Source organism: Ambystoma mexicanum, chromosome 7q (assembly GCF_040938575.1).
Source record: "Ambystoma mexicanum isolate Mex_15411 chromosome 7q, UKY_AmexF1_1, whole genome shotgun sequence".
In the NCBI taxonomy this organism is placed as follows: Eukaryota; Metazoa; Chordata; class Amphibia; order Caudata; family Ambystomatidae; genus Ambystoma; species Ambystoma mexicanum.
This window is the reverse complement of record NC_090941.1, coordinates 156,110,005-156,130,676: the sequence shown is the minus strand read 5'-3', so window position 1 is coordinate 156,130,676 and position 20,672 is coordinate 156,110,005. Positions and strand designations below refer to the sequence as shown.

General features: G+C 45.9%; 1 protein-coding gene across 1 annotated transcript in view; it reads right to left on the bottom strand.

Annotated features, from left to right (window-relative positions):
* Positions 1-20,672, bottom strand: part of CFAP47 (cilia and flagella associated protein 47) — a 3,369,192-nt gene that overhangs the window by 2,817,020 nt on the left and 531,500 nt on the right. The window contains exon 18 of the mRNA XM_069639370.1: positions 6,588-6,719. Within this exon, the coding sequence (XP_069495471.1) occupies positions 6,588-6,719 (132 nt within the window). The remainder of the gene's footprint in view (positions 1-6,587; positions 6,720-20,672) is intronic.

Genomic DNA, 20,672 nt, shown 5'->3' with positions numbered 1-20,672 from the left:
GAATCAGGACACTCTTTCCGCGCACAGTCGGCAGAAAAGCCTTCAGGGCTAGCCTGACGGCCCTCAGCTCCAACAGATTGATATGGAGTCTGGACTCCGACGGAGACCAACGACCATGGACTGTCAACTTGTTGGCATGAGCTCCCCATCCCGCGTCCGTCACAATCGTCACCTCCGGCCAGGGCAGCCAAAATGGGGCCCCCTTCATCAGATTGCCCTCGACGGCCCACCACAGAAGGTCCCGGGCTACCGAGGGCGGCACCTGAACAGGGTCCGACAGCCTGCCGGAGGACTGAGACCACTGGAGCTTGAGTGCCCACTGCAAAGATCTCATCCGCAGACGAGCCTCTGGCACCAGAAGAATGCAGGATGCCATGAGGCCGAGCAGTCTCAAGAATTCGGACGCTGGGAGATTCTGGGCAAGCTGAAACTTGTGCACCATCTGCCGAATGTGAAGAGCCCTCACCTGAGGAGGAAAACACTGCCCCAGGGACGTGTCGAGCACTGCTCCGATGTACTGGAGCCGCTGCGTTGCTGTCAAATGGGACTTCTTTAAATTGAGGGAGAAGCCCAGCCTGTAAAGGGAGTGGCAGATGACGGACAGATGATCCAGGACTTGCTCGGGAGTGCACCTCCTGATCAACCAATCGTCCAGGTAGGGGTAGACGTGAATCCCCCTTTTCCTGAGATGTGCTGCCACCACCCTCATGAGCTTGGTGAAAACCCTCAGGGCGGAGGTCAATCCGAATGGCAGGACCCGAAACTGAAAGTGCGAGTCGCCAACCGCGAACCTCAGGTACTTCTTGTGCTTGGGATGGATCGGCACATGGAAGTAAGCATCCTTGAGGTCGAGAGACACCAACCAGTCCTGAAGTTGAAGGGCCTGGAGGACTTGAGAAAGAGTCACCGTCTTGAACTTGTCCTTCCTGAGGAGTTTGTTCAAACCGCGCAAGTCCATGATGGGTTCCAATCCCCTGTCTTTCTTCGAAATCAAAAAATAAGGGGAATACCATCCCTTGTTCCTCTCCGCTACAGGCACCAGTTCTATAGCGCCTTTCTCCAGCAGGGCTTGAATTTTCTGCGCAAGGAGCGGATCCGGACACTTCAAAGAGAGGCTCCTTGGTGGATTGTCGTCAGGCCTCTGCCGAAAAGGAAGACAGTAGCCATGGGATATGATCTCCGGAACCCACACATCCGAAGTAATGGCTTGCCACTCTACAAGATGCTGCGCCAGCCTTCCCCCAACCGGCGAACCATGGGACCTGGCCTGCAACCTCTCAAGGCTCTCGGCAGACTTGCTGCCAAAAAGGTGTTCACCGTCAAAGGGCATGTTGAGGAGCCGGGACTGCACATCAGGAGCAAACCCAGACTTCCGCAACCACGCAAACCTGCGCATTACGGTGCTCGCCGCCATGGACCGGCTGACACAATCCGCCAAGTCCAAACCCGACTGAACGGCCTCACACATGGCATCCTTGTCATCCTGAACCATAGCAAGGAAACCATCCCGTTCGTCCCCTTCGGGAATATGATCAGCCGCTAATGCAACACAGTTCCACAGAGTGTGTGTGAAACGAGACAAGGCACATATGGAGTTGGCCGCCTGAAGCGCCATACCCCCCGAAGAAAACACTTTCTTCGCCCAGCCATCAAAACGTTTGTCGTCCCTATCCGGAGGGATGGTAGGATACGACGCCTGCTTTGCCGGGGCCGTAGCCGTCTGCACCACCAAACTCGCTGGGGTGGGGTGCCTAAACAAGTAGCAGGGGTCGCTACTGGCTGGACAGTATATTCGCGACAAAGACTTGCCCACCGCCGGGAGACTCTCCGGAGCAGTCCAAGCCGCCGCCACCCTTCTCTGCAGAGCCATATGAAAAGGCAAAACCGGGTCAGTGGGTGGACCGAGATCAAGGATGTCCGCGAGATCATCCTGAACGAACTCCCCTGGGGGAGCTGACCAACCAAAGTACTTGGTAACCCGAGACATAAGGCGCCGATACGAAGAATCGGCATGAGTGCCAGGCTCCGGCCGACAAAACTCCACCTCCGGAGAGAGGTGTCCAGTCCACTGGCATCATGCAGTGACTGCCTCAGGTCAGCAAACTGGCTATGGCCCGAGATAAGCTCATCTTGGAACCGTAACCGGAACCAGGTCGCCCTCAGAGCCTTCATCACCCTCTGAAATGTACTCCAGGCGGGGAGAGGAAGACCTCTGTGGACCAAAGCAGTGCCAGACCTTAGCCATAGCCTTTCTAGGGACAAACCCCGTGCCACGGGGCCCCTCCGACACCACCGCCTTGAAAGGCGTCGAGGGCGCCGAATGAGTCGGCGCCGGCTTCGACAGAAAAGGCGTTGAGGGCGCCGAACGAGTCGGCGCCGGCGTCGAGCGAATCGGCGTCGACGTCAGCTGCAGCGCCACCACACAGTCCTCGAAGCCGGAGCTCAGAGCGTGTCTCTCGACAACCTAGGTGCCGACGGCGTCGACGACCCCCTCGGAGGCGGAGCCTCGAGAGAAATCGTCGACGACCTCGGCGCCACAGGCGTCGACGTCTTCTTCGAAGACGGCACAGGATCACACGGTCTCGAGCGCGTGAGGACCGGGACCTGGCACGGGCATGTCAAGAATGGCTACCCTTGTCTGAGCGGGACCTCACCCGCGAGCCGTGCCGACCACTCGAGCCCGAAGGTGTACGAGCTGTGTCTCTCGACCGATGCTGACCTACCCCACTCTGAGGCACGGACGGACCGGTGCCCTGCGATTCCAGAATCACTAGCATCTGCTTCCCGAAGGAAGCCCATTCCTCCAGTGTCGCTTGCATGGAGGGATAAGCGACCCGCCGACGCGGGGAGTCCTCGGAAGAGGACGGGGAAGGCGACCTATGCCGGCGCTTCCTGGAATGCCTCGAAGAGGCGGAGGAGTGGCGAGACCGACTCCTGGAAGGAGACTCACCAGACTTCCGACGATGACGCGGAGAGTCGCCCCTTCGAGTCATCCGTCGAAAGCCCTGCAGATCTCGACTTCCGGGGCTTAGACACCCGGCCTACCGACAGCTTCTTCTTGCGTTCCCGCAAGGCCTTTGCCGTGAGCGACTGGCAGTTGACACAGTCGTCCGTATCGTGGGCCTCCCCGAGGCACCAGAGGCAGGCGTCGTGCAAGTCCGTGACCGACATCTTGGACCCACAGTCCCCGCGGTTCTTGAAGCCCGGACGCGGGGTTGAAGATGAGAAAGACATCGCCACGAACAGGTCTACACAACAAACCGAACAGGTTCAACGAACCGAGAATTGAAAACAGCAAACTCCAACGAGTCGAGGCGTACCGAGATTCACGAAGCGAACACGTTCGCGGAAAAAACGGAACTGAGGCTATGGGCGTCGTGCGTCCTACTTATTACATCGGGTGACGTCGGCCGTTGGAGGAGGTACTCGGGGACGGCGCATCGACATCATCGAATCAGGACGCAGACGCCAAAGATTTTCTGAAGCAGCACAGCTGTGGACATTACCCGTCATAGATATGGAATACGTTGGAGGACCCAATCCCCTCGAAATGTGTGTTTTGTTCAGATTATTGGTATCATAAACCAAATCACAGTTCATAAACTCATATTTGGTCTGGGTGAAAGTGTTAGTAAGTGGCTTAGGTGACTTGTTAAATTGTTAGGAAATATACATTGGGCCTCATTACAAGGCCAGCATTAACCGAGCCGGAAAAACCGGCAGGTTACTGCCAGACTCGTATTACCATTCCGCCTCTGTGATTCCCGGAATCACTGGGGCATTACAACCCCAGTGACCCGGTAATTACGGAGGAGGAATTCGGTAAATCCCCATTCCCATGGATTCCCATATGACTCCATGGGAATGAGGAAGTGGAAACACCAGCACCATGCTGTAATAGTGCCGGTGTTTCCATGTCCGCCTGCAGGCGGGTGGTGTTAAACCCGCTAGGTCAGACCTGACGGGAGGGACACCTCCCGCCTGCAGAACTCGAGATAATCCGGTCCGGAAACTACGGTGGCAGCGGGTTTACCACCACCGTTATTTCTGGACTGGCTGACTCGTAATGAGGCCCATTATGTCTAATGGCATGTGTAGTAATTGACTCCTATTACTGGCAAGAAAAAAGAAAAATTGCCAACTGCCTGGCCAACAGTTTCGCCCGTTCAGGCTTTTTCCAAGGCAGGTAAATCATTTGCTTATGTAAACATTTTGCGCAGTCAGAAGTCAAACCTTGAATTACCATATTTGGATGGTAGTTATCATGGTTTCATTTAGCAAAGGAGTTTTGGGAGGATAGTAACCGAGGGAGGGAAAAAAGATAACTAATACCAAGTTAGCATGTCAAAGTTAGGTGAACTTGATTGATCCAACTGTGTGGATCAAATGAAAAGCAAGAACAAAAACAAACATACAAATGCAAAAAGGGGAATGCAATTGGGTCCTGTTTTTATCTAAATGGAGTAATCATGCACTTGGTGTTTATTGAGCTTAGAGAGCTGGTGTTGTGGAGACGTCCAGTTGGCTTGTTAATCCGTTTGTGTAATCAGATGTTTAGTTGAGATCGTGAGACTTGTGTGTCAATGGGGGGCTGCTCGCCAGGTGATCGGTACGGTCTGGTGTCTTAATTCTAGGTTGCTAGGTGATGGTGCATGGTGTTGATCAAGTCTCTTGCAGGTGCTCTGGCTATATTTGACAAGTTGTTAGGCCATGTCGTTATACATGGTATTAGGTACTTACCCGAGTGGTCGTTGATAGGTCTACGTTGTATTAGTTGTCTCGCTGCATGTATAGGGTACAGGGATCTGTGTTGGTTTGAATTTAAAGATAAATGTGTTACTCATTTTGCAGCCATTAATATTGATGCACAGGTTGTTTACCTAAGAGTTCTGACTGTTCTATCAGTGGTCACGTTGAAGGGCTGCGTCCCATGAGAACATTGGTGTTTTATATAATGATTTGCTCATAATCTGACCTTTGGAAAAGAAAAGGGGGAACGGTTCCTTAGTTGTGGTTGCTTGTGGTCTGTATATTTTGGTTTTACCCCAAGGTCCAGCATGTGCCTTTACTGTAAGTCTCAGTGTTCCTTTACTTCAGTGTTTACTACATAATCCAGCAGTCATTAATTATCTTACACTCCCATGGTTTCTACAATAGAATGCTCAACCACATGTGTTTTGACAGTGCATTCCAACTTGCAACAGTTTAATCTTTGAGTCTCTGGTTTTCCTGGTCAATCCTTCTTCCTCCTGGAATTAGAGGCCACGGACTGTACCCCAAATTCAACTGGAACCTAGAGACCAGTTTCATTTATAGTGTGGCTTTTTGCTGATTCATTAGCTCATCACCCGTCAGCTTTGGTCAATTGCTTTGTTTACCTCACAATTCCCTCCATCTCACATTGCTGCCTCCGGGGCAGCCTGTTGATGGTATCCTCCATTGCGGAGTCTTCAATTCTCAAGTTGTGTGGACCATAGCAATATTTCTCTAAACTATTCAATGACCTCTGTTGACAATCTCCATTTGTCTCTGCTGGCTCTAACTAAGGGTTTCTCATCCCTTAGTTCTCCTGTAGCTCTGCACCAACTGAACATCTGGGGTACATGCTATACTCTTTTGCAGGTTTCCTGGGTGGCTGGCAGTGGCTTAAGGAACACCTGGGTTTTGCTCCGCCTCCTGGAATTCCAGACGTTCAATCTTAGGCTTGGTTTGACTACACTCCAAGGCTAAAGATCTGTGCCTTACCTTAGTCATGGCACTGTATCAAATTAATGGCTCCTCTCCCCAAGCAACAACCACATGCCAAACCTCTTCCTTGTTCCACACCACTTCTTCAGCTAGGTCCTTATCAATCTCTTGCAAGATCGGTCATGTTATCATAGAAAACACCTCCTTGCACCCAGGGAAAGGACCATCTTATCACAATGACATTTAGAAAATACAAAAAATAATGTTCCAAGAATAACAGACAGATCTATTTTACCTGCATTGTAGTCTTATTTGTTTTTCATATTTTTCATTGCTGAGGGACATCCTGTACACCTTTTTACATTTCCCCCCCATTTAAATACACAAATGCAAAGCAATAAAATTGCACTGATGTGAAGACCTGCCACTTTAATGACAAAGCAGTGTGACACGTAGTGTTTTGGTCTGTTCTTTAAGCTGCTTCTTTCTGTATCAGTTGATTTTGCTTACTCCGATGCAAAATGTGGTATATACTCTCAGCATGTATTTTGTAGAGTTCCATATTGTCTACACCTCCCTGCATGTTTTGTTTCATATACAGTACTTTTTGTTAAAGGTTTCTTGCTGTGTTTAAATGTTTTTCTCAATATAAAATTAGAATTAAAAGAATATTCTATATGCATTTGCCAGTTTACAATTAAGTGTACAGTGCACATGCAAAATGATTAACTCAAGTCTTTATAGTAAATCAAAAACAGGCACAATTAAAATCTGTCAATTCAGACATCTTTTGACCCAGGTGCACTTTTAAGCAAGACATCTCATGAAAGAACTAGAACACATTCAGTGAGTGAGAGTACCATTAACCACAGATTAATGACTGAGCCATCACATCTTACCTCCACTCTGGTATCAAATTTGATAACAGAATTAGGTGCAAAATTGATTTGTAGTTTGGCAACACCTCCGACAGGAATAACCCCTTGAGCTGGTGTGATGGACATCCCTTGAAGAGGATAGACATCCAAAACCTGAGGAAACAAAAGTCAGTTGGTCAAATATTCAAAATGAAGGCCCTCACATTCATTCCTCCATCCCATAGTTTGTCTCAAGCATCACCAACGTTATAAAACAGAAAAACACTGAAACACTGGAATGTTGTCAAGTCAGCAGAGGCCTTAGCCACCGTTCCAAAGCTTGATGTTTCTCTCACAACATTCCTCTTGAAAGCTCAGTGTTTCCCTTACTATTACCCAAATTGGTCGTCTTGAATTGACCGAATGGTACAATTGGCCAAATTCAGCCAGTACCATTTGGTTGTTTCAAAACAACAAATTTGGGTAATCACTACCAAACATGAGAAGCAGGGGCTGCAGGGGTGTCCCCCGCTCCCCATGTTTGGTCGGGATTGCCTTTGGGAGCAGCGGGGGTGTCCCCCGCTTCCAGAGGTATGGAGGCAGGGGACAAAAAAAAGGAGAAAAGCAAACCCTGCGGCGTCGGATCCGACCCGCATAGGAGGGACGGATCCGATGCCGCAGGGTCATTGAAGGCCCGGCCAGTGAAAAGGTAGGTAGGGAGTGGTTGGGGGGTTGCTTTAAACAGGTTGGTTTTTGCCACAGCAAAATTGGCTTTGCGGCCTGTTTGACCACAGTCAATTCGCAGCAACCAATTGTGCCATGGCCAAAACGGATACATCCTTTCCCATAACCAACATTCCACCTTGACAATGATGACCAATAAAAGATTCTGAGCAACTTCTCCAACAGATTTCTTATGTTACCAACTTGTTTTAACCTCTTGTGATTGAACCATATTATACATAGCATTACATCATGGGTGACCCATACACTTTCTTAGAGAACAATCAAGTTCCCAATTGTGGGAACTCCCGTCCCACTATTGGTGGCTCAAAGATGAGTCCTTGCAAATAGGTTCATAGTCAACAAGTTGTGCACAAAAGCGTGTTTTCTGATGTTAAGTATCAATGATGCTTTAAAAAGGAACTGGTGACCTATAGGCCTGTTGGTAATGACAATGCGTCCAAAAGAGCGAAATGTAATTACAGAGCTTACCAGAAAGTCTCTCTATTGCATGCCATCAACGATGGAGATAAATGAGGTAGGAGGATGAATGTCCATCCATAATGTTAAATTCAAAATTTCTATAGTCAGCCCAATTGCTGACAAAGGGGATTCCCTAAAACAAAAGAAAAGTGGGGGGATCAGACTTACCCACCATTGATACTTAACATCAGAAAACACGCTTTTGTGCACAACTTGTTGACTATAAACCTATTTGCTGACACAATAAGATACTTGTTCATAGATGTGATGTTAATCTATTTCTTAAATCAATAAGGTTTAAACAAGTTCTTTCATTTTATATACTAAGGAACAAGTATTCGACATAGCTAAAAATTACTTGACTTGTTCTCTTTTCAACTGATATTGTGAATATTGTTATTACCATGTGCACTAATGTGTATTATTTGAATATATTTTTTTTCTAGAATGAAAGTGTTGAACATGGTTCTATGTTGCCCCTGAAGAGGTGATTGTTCACGAAACGCTTTGGGCCATCATTAAAACAGCCAAACTTCACAAGAAAATGTGATTGGGTCTATTTCTTAGACTTACAAAGAAATTTCAAATGTATATGAACTGTATAATTTAATTGGTTTACAAATTGATGTATTTTTAGATACAATAATCGTATTCTTCTAAACCTTTAGGACTCATCTTTGAGCCACCAATAGTGTGCAGGGGACGGGAGTTCCCACAATTGGGAACTTGATTGTTCTTTGTTATATGTCACAGCCCATATGCCAGGGTTGTTTATCATCTCCTCTGCACCTGAAGTCCAGTTCTTAGCTTTCTGAAATTTCATTGAAATCCTAAAACTAACCACATAGGTGTGCAAGCCGATTTTTACACTTCCTTACACTTTCTTACTCAACTGCAGCTCGGCCGTTCGGCTGGGGCCTGATCAAACTGGTTAAATCCTTCCCCTAGGCTGTAATGCCTCTTTTTAATGGATTAATCTGAACCTTCTGTTTCTTCACTTGGACAAATTCCATCTCCTCGATGGAGATATCCAGTAGGGATGTAACGGTATAACGGTATACTGTTATAGATACAGTGAACCACTAAATTGAACAATAATAACCGCCACATTGTTTATACCGTTAAGTGTGCTTTTCAATCTGATTTGTAAAGGCTGCAGCAAGCAAGTGCTGCGCAGTCTTGGTCTTGCACTGTTGGGTGTGCCGTCTGCCAAGTAGTTTCAGTTGGAGCAGTTTTTAATGCCATTCCATAAACCACACGTGCCTGACACAAAATCAATATCTTAGCAATAGGAAGAATAAATACAGTGCCAAGAAGGAAAAGGGTTTACTTTGGGTTGGTGGCTTTGGGGTTTATATATTTATAATGGATAATGTTTGCTAAACATATGACAATGGGGGATTTCCCTGGTTCTATCATTGAATTTACATATAATAAGTCACACTGCGAAATTCTCTCTGTGGGTATTCCCTGTTGCCATACCAAAGGGTAACATGTCCGTGATTACTGAACACCCTTTGGCCCGCAAGTAAACTAAAGGCTGTAGTGTAAAGAGAGCGTGTGCGTGTGTGTGTGTGTATGTGCACAAGCGCATACTACCATCAGCCTCCATTGATCTGTGGCATGCAGGTTATCAAAATGGCAACATGTTCATCTTCACCAGTAGTAGTGGAAGCAAGGGGTGGCATTTCAGTGGAAAGTATGTTGAAAAGCCCAATTCTGGCCCTGGGTGGCTGGTTTTGTTTGTGTTGATAAATCTGACAATTTATGACCTTTTAGAAAATATTTGTTAAGATTAGTTGACTCCACCTGCTATACCGCGATAACCATGATATACCGTCATTTGGCAAGAAGGTTATCGTACCGTCATAAAACTAATACCGTGAAACCCCTAATATCCAGTGTGTTAATTTACTCTCAAAAGCCAGTATTTTTGTCTAGACTAGTAATCAGCAGATCAGAGTATCCAGTTGAATGATCTGTCAAGTTCTCAAAAATAAATACAAACAACAGCCCAAGCATCTCATTTTAACAAGCACCGCCCTCCCTCCTACTCTCACCCTCTACCTTTGGATGTCACTCTTCTCCATGCTCCTTTCAATGTCTCCTTTTCCCCTTTGAGCACCACCCTCCTGCACTCACTTTCACGCAAAAGGATTTCTAAAGCTTGCATACACTTCTCCCCCACCCCTCCTGGTCACCTATAATTTAATATAATAATTTGATATTTATATAGCGCTTTTATCCAAAGCGCTTTACATAGCACATATTTACATACATTATTAATATTATTACCCAATCGAAATTGGTGCTCACTTTATCGACCTCGGAAGGATGAACGCCTCATTCGACCTTGGCTGGGATTTGAACCTGCAGATCAAACACAGGTCACAGCAACGAGCGCTTAACCCACTGAGCCATCTTACCAGCGACCTTCTCTAGCCATCTTACGATCACCTTTTCTCTCAATAATGTAAAGCTCTTTGGTCCCAATTCTCCCACTGGATGTCTCTTGCTCCAACTGTCTTTACTCCTTGGTCTGGTCTCTAGCTCCCAGATTCCAGTATGGCTCTGCTTCCTGAACTTTTCCTCCTGTCTCCTGGGTCCTACACAATCTCTTCTTCTCTACTCGAAACTTCTCCAAATGGCCTAATATCCCCTCTCTCCAAATTCCATCTCCTACTTCAGAGGCCTGCATTGCCAGACTGAGCTTGTGAGCTTTTATAGGGCCATGTTCCCTCCCCCTTGGGCAGTGTTCTCTGTACATTTCTGCATGCGTCGTAGAAATGGCAAGGCGCTCGGGCTGGCTGCCCCTCCTATCCACACCTGTGCCTACCATGAGTCTGGACCAAGCCTTATTTGGTCTGTCCGCCATCTTGGAATCCAATTCCACTTTCCTGTTAATGCAAATTAATGTTTGGTAAGTAACAAGCGACACGCCATCCAGTCCCACCGAGGCAATGCTGAGCCTAAACAACTCAGCTCATATATGAAAGCAATTTGAGCACAAGATACAGTGGATTTGCAGTTTTGCAGAATATCTAATCAGATTTCTTTGGCTGAACGAGGCCACCTAGTGGCCCTCCAAACCTTAGAAGAGCAATCAGCATTGTGGCAGACCTATCCTAGTCCGATTTGAATTATTTTGTTAGTCTTGAAAAAGACCAAAGTAGTGTTGGCTGTGATATCACTTTGAATTTAAAATGCAGAAATAGCAAAACACAAATCCTTAAGCGTTCTTCTAGAAGTTCTTCAATCATGTAAACCATTGCAGAGCGCTCATTGGTCAAGGCATTGATTTGCAATTATTATCAGTCTTTGATGTTGGGCATCACCACACGTGTGGACCAGTGCTGCCCACCTCACTACTAAGTGTGTTGTGAAACTTACCTTGTTGAAAGGAGTTGCTTTCGCCTGTAGGAGCCCAGTTCGTATTTCTTAATGTTTGGTAAGGGCACAGCTCCTCCGATTTTTGAGGAGAGGAGGGAAAATATTTCGAATTGGCATCATACCCGCAGGTTATTAGCAAGTGATCTGAGCACTGAACATTAGAATATGTGACATCTTTTAGACAAGTTGACAATCTAGGAAGAAAAGTCATGTCTACCTGAAATATTGTGTGGCATGCTTCATTACACGTTAACCACTTTCTTTAAATTGTATTTGAGGATTATGTTTCACAGTATATGCTGAATATGCACTGGGATAAAGTCCTCTGCCTCTTGTTGGGACAGGCTGTGGGGTAACGAAGGAGACAGTGCCTGCCCAAGCTAGAAATAAATGCACCGGGTGGTGGTATGGTGAGGATCCCCCCCCGTCACATTCAAGTAGTCCCTGTTTCATGGAGGTAGCTAAAAAGGCCACCCGCCAAACTTAGTTTGAACTTCCCACTAGCCAGACCCCAAGTCCAAGAGAAAAACAAAAAAATATTCATGTACAGTCTGTTTTACACTCTAGATCCTTTCAAAACTCATGTGCTACTGTTTAGGGGTTTTCGGCGGCATTTCTACCTATGAATGATACAAACTTACCAATACATTGTTTACTCTTTCCCTCTTGGTGGTTCATACAAAGTTGCAATTTTACTGAGAACAAGCATTCCTTACACATTCAGAGGAATGAGTGTCAAAATATTTGAGTATCTGGGTCGCACGCTGGTAATCAGGAAACTGAGGCCTTGAAGGGATGACCTTGTGTAGTGATGAAAAATTCAGGACGCCGGTTCCAATAATGGTTTCCTCTGGTAACCCAGGGATACTAGCAGAAGGAAAGTTGACAGTTATCCCCTTTTACTTGAATAGGGACCTTTGCATTAGGACAGATTTCCTGATCCCCATGTACGCATATTATCCTCAATAGGGAGTTCCCTTTAACCCTTCAGGGGTTACTAGGTCAGCCCTAGCAGCGGTTTGTTTACTGCCTGAGTCCACTAAGGTCTGTACTGGGATTCCATTAACCATTGCTGGATTATAAGTGGATTGAGGAGAAGTACCACAAAAGAAATTACTTGGGACTTCTATTTCCTCATTTTCCGGGTAGTCCCATTCTTCCCCCATCATACCCCCGATCTGCATGGGTTCCTCTTTTCAAATTAAGGGACAATTTCGAGCTAAAATGTTCTCGTTCTCTACAGGAGAAACATGTCAAAATGTGGGGTCTTGTGGTTCTAATCTCGCCTCTCTTCAGTTCTTCCTAGGGTTTGGGTTCGGGCTTCTTTATTCTGGCCTTATCCCCACTATATGAATCTCGAAACGGATTGGGGAGCTCCACCCTCTTAAGGGACAAAAGGGATTTCACTTTCTCTTTTCTCCTCAGATTTATGTAAGGAGTACAAATATTTGTTGGCGTCAGAAATTTTGCACCAGTGCGAGTCTCAGTCTGTTACCTATAGAACAGCCCATTAGAGTGGAGGAGGCAAAGAATGAATACATTGTTCTAAGCTTAAAGCTTGAAATAGCTCAGGCAGTGTCTTTCTTCCTTACCACAATGACAAGGTATTTTTAACTCACTCTCCAAGCTCAACTGGTGTTTCTCTGGGACCCAATTTCAAATTTCTGAATTTTTTACTGTACAAATTACCTGTTTGCCCCACCCGTTGTAGGAGCCCTTCTTTAATATCAGCAAAAGATTAAGTGCCTGGGAGATTCTATAGCTGATATGTGTGTAATTCTCCCTTTAAAGGGGCCCTAAATAACAGATGTCAAAATAATTTCCCCAGTTGAATTGGTTAGCTAGTCTTTCAAAGTTTAGGAAAAAATTCCCTAGCTCATCTCCCTCTTTGTAAGGCTGCAAGACTCCCAGGGGAATGCTATGCTTTTTCTGGGCTGTTATGAGTCTTTCTAGCCCTGTGTGTAGTCTTTTCTCAGCCTCAATCTGGTGATTGGCTAGTTGGGCTATTATCTCTTCTATAGGTGCCATTGTATCAGGGGAAGATATGGAATCACTTGACCCTCCGTCAGAGTTGGATCCATTAAAAAAAAAAATCTAGATCCTTGGTGGTATCAGATTTTACCTACAGATCCTCTCTTACTTGCTCTATAGGAGAGGAAAGAAGAGAGAAGGCCAAGATTCTTTGGCCTGTTCTTATAAGGTCTTGGGCTGTGGGTCAAATATAGGTTGTGGCTCTCTAAATTTCAGGAGAATTTTAGTCCTCGTGTTTTAAATGATATGCGGTCAGTATGAGAGTATATAATAGGAGTTCTGACCTAAAAAACGATCTTGACGGGGTAATGGGTATTTCCAACTGTCTTGCAAGATATTCCTTTACATCTAGGATACAGTTGGGACCTTGCACCTTTACGGTTATAGCCTTCCCTTAGGTTTGCAAAATTATTAACCATATAAGGGTGCCTTAACATCTGTTGAGCCATATCCCACTGCAGACTAAATAAACACTTTTATTAACTTCAATGTCAGGATGGAAAAAGGCCTAACTTGCCCTTTACGAAGGTGCGATTTCCCTACCTAAAGAAAACTAAGGAAGGTCCAAGTCAAGAAGTTCACCTGAAGAAGAATCTGTGTCCAAAACCTATACTTGCCCTCACAACTAACTCTATACAATGTGTAGGGATATCAGCCACCCATAGAAAACAGTGTTTAACCCAATGGGGTCTGAGCTTCTTTCCGCCTGTCGCTTCCCAAGTGTGAAATAGCTTCATTACAAAGTCTCAAAATGATCCTTTGTAGACAAAAAGGGAAATAGTTTGAATCAGAACCCGGGGCTCCCTTATGCAAGTTTAAGGCAGTTCACAACAGAAGCATTGGAATTCCCTTTCCCAAGTTCAGAATAGTTCACAACAGAAGCACTGGGGTTCCCTTCCCCAAATTCAATAGATTTCTACTCCACTCTTGTTTAGTTTTAATTTCAGTTTTAGTGGGTTTAAAGAGTCACAATTTAATTTTTTCCTTCCGATGGTTGATTTGCATTTAATCTGGTATTTAGAAAAAAACATTCTTTATTTTGATTCAGTTCGATGTTTAAATAGGCTTTTGTATTTTAAAAAGTTGAGCGCTAAGGATTTCTACTTGTTTACACCACTGAAATGTCTATTTTGCAGATTAGAACCTTTCAGAACCGAACCTTTGCTTTTCTCAAGGTCCCTTTAACAATTTACGTGATTGTTAATTCAAGGAACAGTTCAGACGGAGACTTTCGAGAACATGTCCCGCTCTTTTCAGACCCACGCGACCACTCCGCTACAATGTGTGCGTTCACAATCACTGGTTCCTTGACAGCGCTCGTGGTCAGTTTCACAACGGGTTACCTAGTCTCTGAAAACTCGCCAACTTCCTCTGCAGGCTCCCCGCATGTCACGCTGGACGCGCTTTAACTGGATTGCCTCCAGGGTTCTGTCCTCTGCCCCAGAGACACTTCCACGCTCTTGCAGTGCCACAGGAGAATGAGCACTGCCTCTTTGTTAGAAGGCCAGCCCATCAGCATGCCACCTTCTCTCGACTTGCAGTTGCGCCAGAGAACTCCTGTTCTCCCACCATCACAGTTTGGACCGCCAGCTTCTGCAGTCCCTGGTATTTCAATGCTTGTCACACGGCAGCTCTGCATCCAATGGCTCCCAGCCGCGTCTCGCATTTCTCTCCCTCTCTCTGCTCTTTTGGCTTTCCAACTTTTAAACACCTGTGTTTTGTGATTGAGCTGCAGGTGCGAGTCCTCTATTTCAATTGCCGGACTATAGTTAGACATATTAGTGAGACATGCCTGTTCTTTGTAGTGGTATTCCTCCGAGGCCCTCTTCCTCTTTCCACTACCACAGTGGTATAATTGCATTTTGGTGTGCATTTGTTAGGTTCACCTCCTCTCCAGTGTCACTTCGGGGAGTGAGCTCTAGGTCAGGAGATGCAGAGATTAGTAGCCGACGAGTCCTTCCTACTGTTGTAACCCTCTGCTGCAAGGTAACGACAGAGGGGTCAAACAGTTGGAAGGTGGGACACACACACACCCACGACACATCTGTTTGGAAAAGTAAACAATTAGTTCACTCTTTCCCGGTAAACCAACCCGAAGAACGCAAAAGAAACGAACCCACCTCTGAGAGGAAGTACCGACACCTGAAGGAAGACTGGGTAGCGTGGGTAGAACGGATAGTGCCCAGGTGTGAGACTCAGCATGGGAAGTACAACCCTGAAACAACAAGAACCCCACTATGAGTGCTGAGACTTAAAGCGATACCAGTGTAATTCTGATAGTTCTCTTACCCGTGGAGGAACAGGAGAGGAATTGTCCTGGAATGTCCTCAGCCTACCCTGATGGCACAAGGACGCAGAAGGATGTCCAATGTCCAAACACAGAAGTTGCCTATTCCCGCCGGCACACGGACGTCTAACAGCACTGATGCTGCATAACGTCTCTAGTCCCAGTGCTGGAGAGTCTGAACAATCTGTGAGGCTTGTAAGTGGATCGACTGGCAGTCCTTGAAGCAAGCTGAAGTCCTGAACAAGAGATTCAAGGAAAACAAGAACACCAAGGACGGAAAGGCAAAACAACTTCAAACAGAAGCGCAGACCGAAGTTAGAGGCGGTCCGTATTTACTTGGAAACATGTGACTGTGCGTCATGTAAGCGGAAAGGCATGTTTCCTCTGCTGCCATGACAAACAACCTAGAACGATGCATAACGTCTCCAGGGCAGCCACCAGCGTGTTGTGAAGGGCATGCGTATGGAGCGCGACCGCTGACTGGCAGCTGCTCGAATCCGGGAACTGACTAGTGGTTTATTCCGGTATGGTATCCTACTAGATACAGAGTGCCCAGCATGCCTCCTATTCCTGACAGTATTACACCTAGTCGCCTCTTCCATGTCCCAGTACTAGAATGGCATGACAGGCAAAATAAGGGAAGTTGGTTTACAATAACCAATAAAGGTTGGAGAAGGGTTGGGTTGGTTGTCATTAGGATACCATGTCTTGTCTACCTTATGTTTCACCCTGTTTGCTCTCTTTCTGGTAAGTCTAGACTGATGGAATCTCATACCCTTTTCTTGATCAAGGGGACATGTATAGCAATACCCCATTCCCAACTTTGGAATGCAGGGTTCTTCCTGGAAGGGGAATGCGGAATACAGCATCTGGCCTGAATACATCTCCATCCCAATCCCAAAGGAGCCTCCTCCCAGGTGATCCTCCCTCGCTTCTCCACCCCCAGGGTTGGGATCCAAGAGCGATGGCCTTTCCCTGGCCACCTGTGTAGAAGATCCCAAGGCAGTAGAAGTAAGAATACCCTCAGGCTTCTCACAGGTGGACTGTGTGGTGCTTCAACTACGCCGATACCCAAGAGCCCAATATCCTGCAGAGCCAAAGCAGTGCAGCGGAAAGAGGAGAGATCGAGACCCACGATAAACATCCTGAAAACACAAGGCAGCCCAACACCCTGGGAAGAACAAGGGAGATCCCTGCATCAGAAGTAAGGCAACAGGAGCTACGGAAAAGCTGCTAGGGGTTTGGAAAAGAGTGAAGAGTGCATCAGGAGTAAATTCCCTCATCACAGTAGTAGCTGGAAAGATACAACAGCAAAGAGTGCATCAGGAGTAATCTCCCTCATCGCAGTAGTTGTACAAAATGTACCAAGAGTGAAGAGTGCCTCAATAGCATTCTCCCTCAGAGTGTTCATAGAAGTTGTTGAAAAAGAGAAGGACATTTGGGAAAGGTCTCCCTTGTCATGGTATACAAGAAGATAAAGAAAGTCCAGGAACTTGTATATACACACTATTGAGAAGGATTAATTGTTGGACTTTTGACAAAACACAAAGAAACCATTAGGAGGAATTACAAGAGATTATCCGATCTATTGCAAGAGACTATACCAAGTCAGCCAGAAGCTGAATCAGTCATACCAGGAGACGGGAAGTCATTCTCCTGGCCGCCTTTACGTTTGCTGAAGATCTTTTGTTTAGTGGTAGGGTCCGAGTAAGGTTTTGGACAGAGGATGGATCTTTGAGTTAGGAAGGGCTGATCCTTTATTTGTGGGGAGAGATAGGTCATTTTCTTAATGTTTGAAGACAAAGTGTTTGTTTGAAAAGCCACTCCTTTGTCAGACTCTTTCTTCTGACATTCCACAAGAGCAACACAACATTGGTGTAATCTGCTTACAAAAATGTACATGATGTAGCTGATTTTGTGACCATACACATCCATTGTGTGCAAACAACATTAAAAGAGACAACTAATGCTGCATTTTAGTTAAACAGGCTAGCTACGCCCATTGTGCCCATTTCGTCAACCTCCAAGTCAAATTGACCATTTATGGTGGTTTCCAGTTTTACACATACGCAGTGCTATTGTTACCCTTTTATTGCTTTTGCCTCCACCAGTTTAAGAGGTGATTGTATGCATTCACTGACTTTACAGAAAGAATATATTGTATTCTTACTCCCGAGTCTCAGACCCCTCTCTCCCATCATCTTTTGGTGACCTTTTAGAGCACATTCACTTCCGCCTCACAACAAATTTCATAATTTTGGTTGGCTGGCTGGCTGGCAAAGGAGCCCTACGGTATTGATCTCTGGGCTCACTGGAGTTCATATTGTCGGATTGAAGCCTGAAAGATTCTCTCTCTGCCACTCAGTCCTATGATGTGGCCTTCCTATTGCATAAAGTGCAGTACAAGCAACAAAGCGTGGCAGAGTCTTATGGTAACAGTCAGAGCACAGTAACATAACAGAACATCACTTAACATTAGCGTGCCAGAATATCGGTGCAGAGAGAATGACAAATCTAGACCATCTCTCCCTACTTACCGTATTTGTCTCATCTCCAGCTCCACCTTTCACACAGTAGTATTATTAACACAGCATGCACAGGGAGCTCAGGGTATATACTTTGATACAGACCATGTTGACCATAGGTAAAAACACGACATTTTTTCCCTGAGCTTTTTTACTGCAAAAGGGTAGTGGGAGTGGTTCACGTATATGGAAAGGCAGGTGGGGGATCTCCGCCTGCACATTGTGGCAAAAAAGTGTTTTTACCCACAAGCAATGCGTTGTTCTAACATGCAACCTATATTCGCACAAAAGATAGCTACTGCCAAGTATGGCACCACCCTATCTCACATTGAATTAAAATCAAGTGAAACATAACATGGAGACACTCTTCATAACCATTTCGACTTCAAGGTACCAGGTATTTTCAATTTTACCTTACTAGTTTGATCAATCGATTGCCTTGCCTTATGATATCAACAATAATCACATTTACACATAGTTTATTCATGAATACGCCACTCTTGGCAGTCCCAAAAATAGAGTTCAGGGCTGTGACCTGGGGTGCATAATGTTGAGAGATGCCCGAGCAAATAAGGCATCAAACCTCCAGAAATGCCTGAGCACACCCTTGATCCCCTTGTGCTTCCATAAATACATTGTGTACTAGGTTGCAATTCTCTGCATCTGCCATGGAAACTGATGAAATAACTACAGATTGGAGGGAGCACAGGGAGGAGTAGTGGTTTCTTAACTCCTTTCTCAGCCCCACACCACTACCAGATAAGCAGTTATCTCAATCATAAAGGTGAAAAGGGTACAACATCAATGGTATAACCCCTTTGCTTCTAAGGTATCATGGGCAGAGAGCAGGCTATCTTTTTTTAAACAAGTGTAATCCAGCAAGGAAGCGTTAAAAACAACAATAGTAATTTGGTAACAAATTGAAAGAAATGTCCACTGTATAAATGTTTTCTTTTAAAAAAAAAAAAAAAAAGACTAGTATAAGCAGTTGCAACCCATCCCTGTAAATTCATAAACAAATAATGCAGGCATTTGATGAAAAGGTCACTCTGGCTAGTGAAGGAGAGGGTTATGCAGGTGAATAGTCCTTGTGACACATTTAGGAATGTCTTAAAGGTAAAGGGAGGAGGGTCTTAAACACCCATAGAACAAAGTCAGTGGGACAGAACCACTGTAGATACCTTAGTGTCTTCTTTCAGGATCTAGTCCGCATCGAGCCTGGAGCCTATGGGTGCATTTCAGTGAGTCGAGTCAGGGTGAAGTTGTTTGAGTCCGTTTGAATGTTTCAGCAACAAGCGGCAGTGGCTCGAGGCTTGAAGGAGTTTGGAACAAGTAAAGATGTGCAGATCCACGTGTTTCGAAGGTTTTCAGAGGCTTTGCTTAGCAATTGATCACTAGCAGCCAACTGTTTTGACTGGATTGAACACAGCATTGCGGTTCAGCAAAGGCTCAAGCAGCTGGGGAACAGGCAGGTGATGTCGAGTCAATTGGCTTTCAAAGCAGAGTGCTAAAGGTAGCTATGATGGGTCCTTGCAGTGGCTCTAAGAGTTTTGAAGGTGCTTGAACCACCTTGCAGCAGTTTGGTAATACATTGAGAGACAGAGGTCGATTCCTTTGTTCATGGAGTCCTGCAAGACCCGGTCCAGGCTCTCTGAGGAAAATGGAATCCATATACTGCCCTTCACAGCTAGGAAGGTTGCCAGGGACATTTTCTAGTTTGCCACTTTAACAGGCAGAGTCCTGGATACCAGCGTTAAGCCAGGCTGTCCAACAGTAGTTTGGGTCAAATGTCCCCTTGAAGAAGTTAGGGGGAAAGCCAGGACATGCTTATTTTCACCCCAATGGCTTGTGACTTTGGACAGTCTTTACCCCAAAACATTTCCAGTGAACTCTTGTAAGAAGATTGTTACATAAAGAGGACTCAAAGATTCCATTACAGGGAGGGGTCTAACCCCCTTATGTAGCAATTGTGACACACAGGATTGGTCCATTACAAGCCTTCTGCAATTGATCAATGCTTTAGGCTTTTGCTTTTGGATTTCAGCTCCCAGAGTGCCTAGTATGCAGGAAGTTAGGAGGATGGTCATACGAAGTGTAGGGGAGGAGTGGTCCAAAAGACCCCCCCTTGCCTACACCTCCACCCCAGGCGAGAGCCATGGCTCATCGGGCGTCCCTTCCTTACCACCAGGGCCCAGGTGGTGGATGGCTCACCTGCTGTAGACATTGCCCGCACGTATAGAATTTAGCTAGGCCTCAGAAACCATCTTGTCTACTAAAAATGGTGTGAGCGCAGCGCACTGTAGCGCGGCCCCCACCTTCGGAAAATCTCAGTTATCCCTGTCGCCGCGGCACCCTGGCAGATCCGCTGCGAGCTCGTTCCCACGAACAAGATGGACATGAGCTAGCGTAATACACTAACATTGTAACAGTTCACCTTCCACAGTGTATCATCGCTCCCAGCATGACCCGGCCAGCAGGCCTGGGCAATAAAAAGAACAGTAAAATGGTCCTCAGATGGCAGAAAGTCTCTACATATTAATGCCAAGACCACTTGCAAAGTATGCTTTTCTCCACAAAATCTCTTATATTATAAATGCCTGTAAAATGTATAAACATAAGAAAGCATGCTTCCATGATATAAGCAATGGCGAGCCCACACCATTGCAGTTGGGTGCTAATAATAAAGGA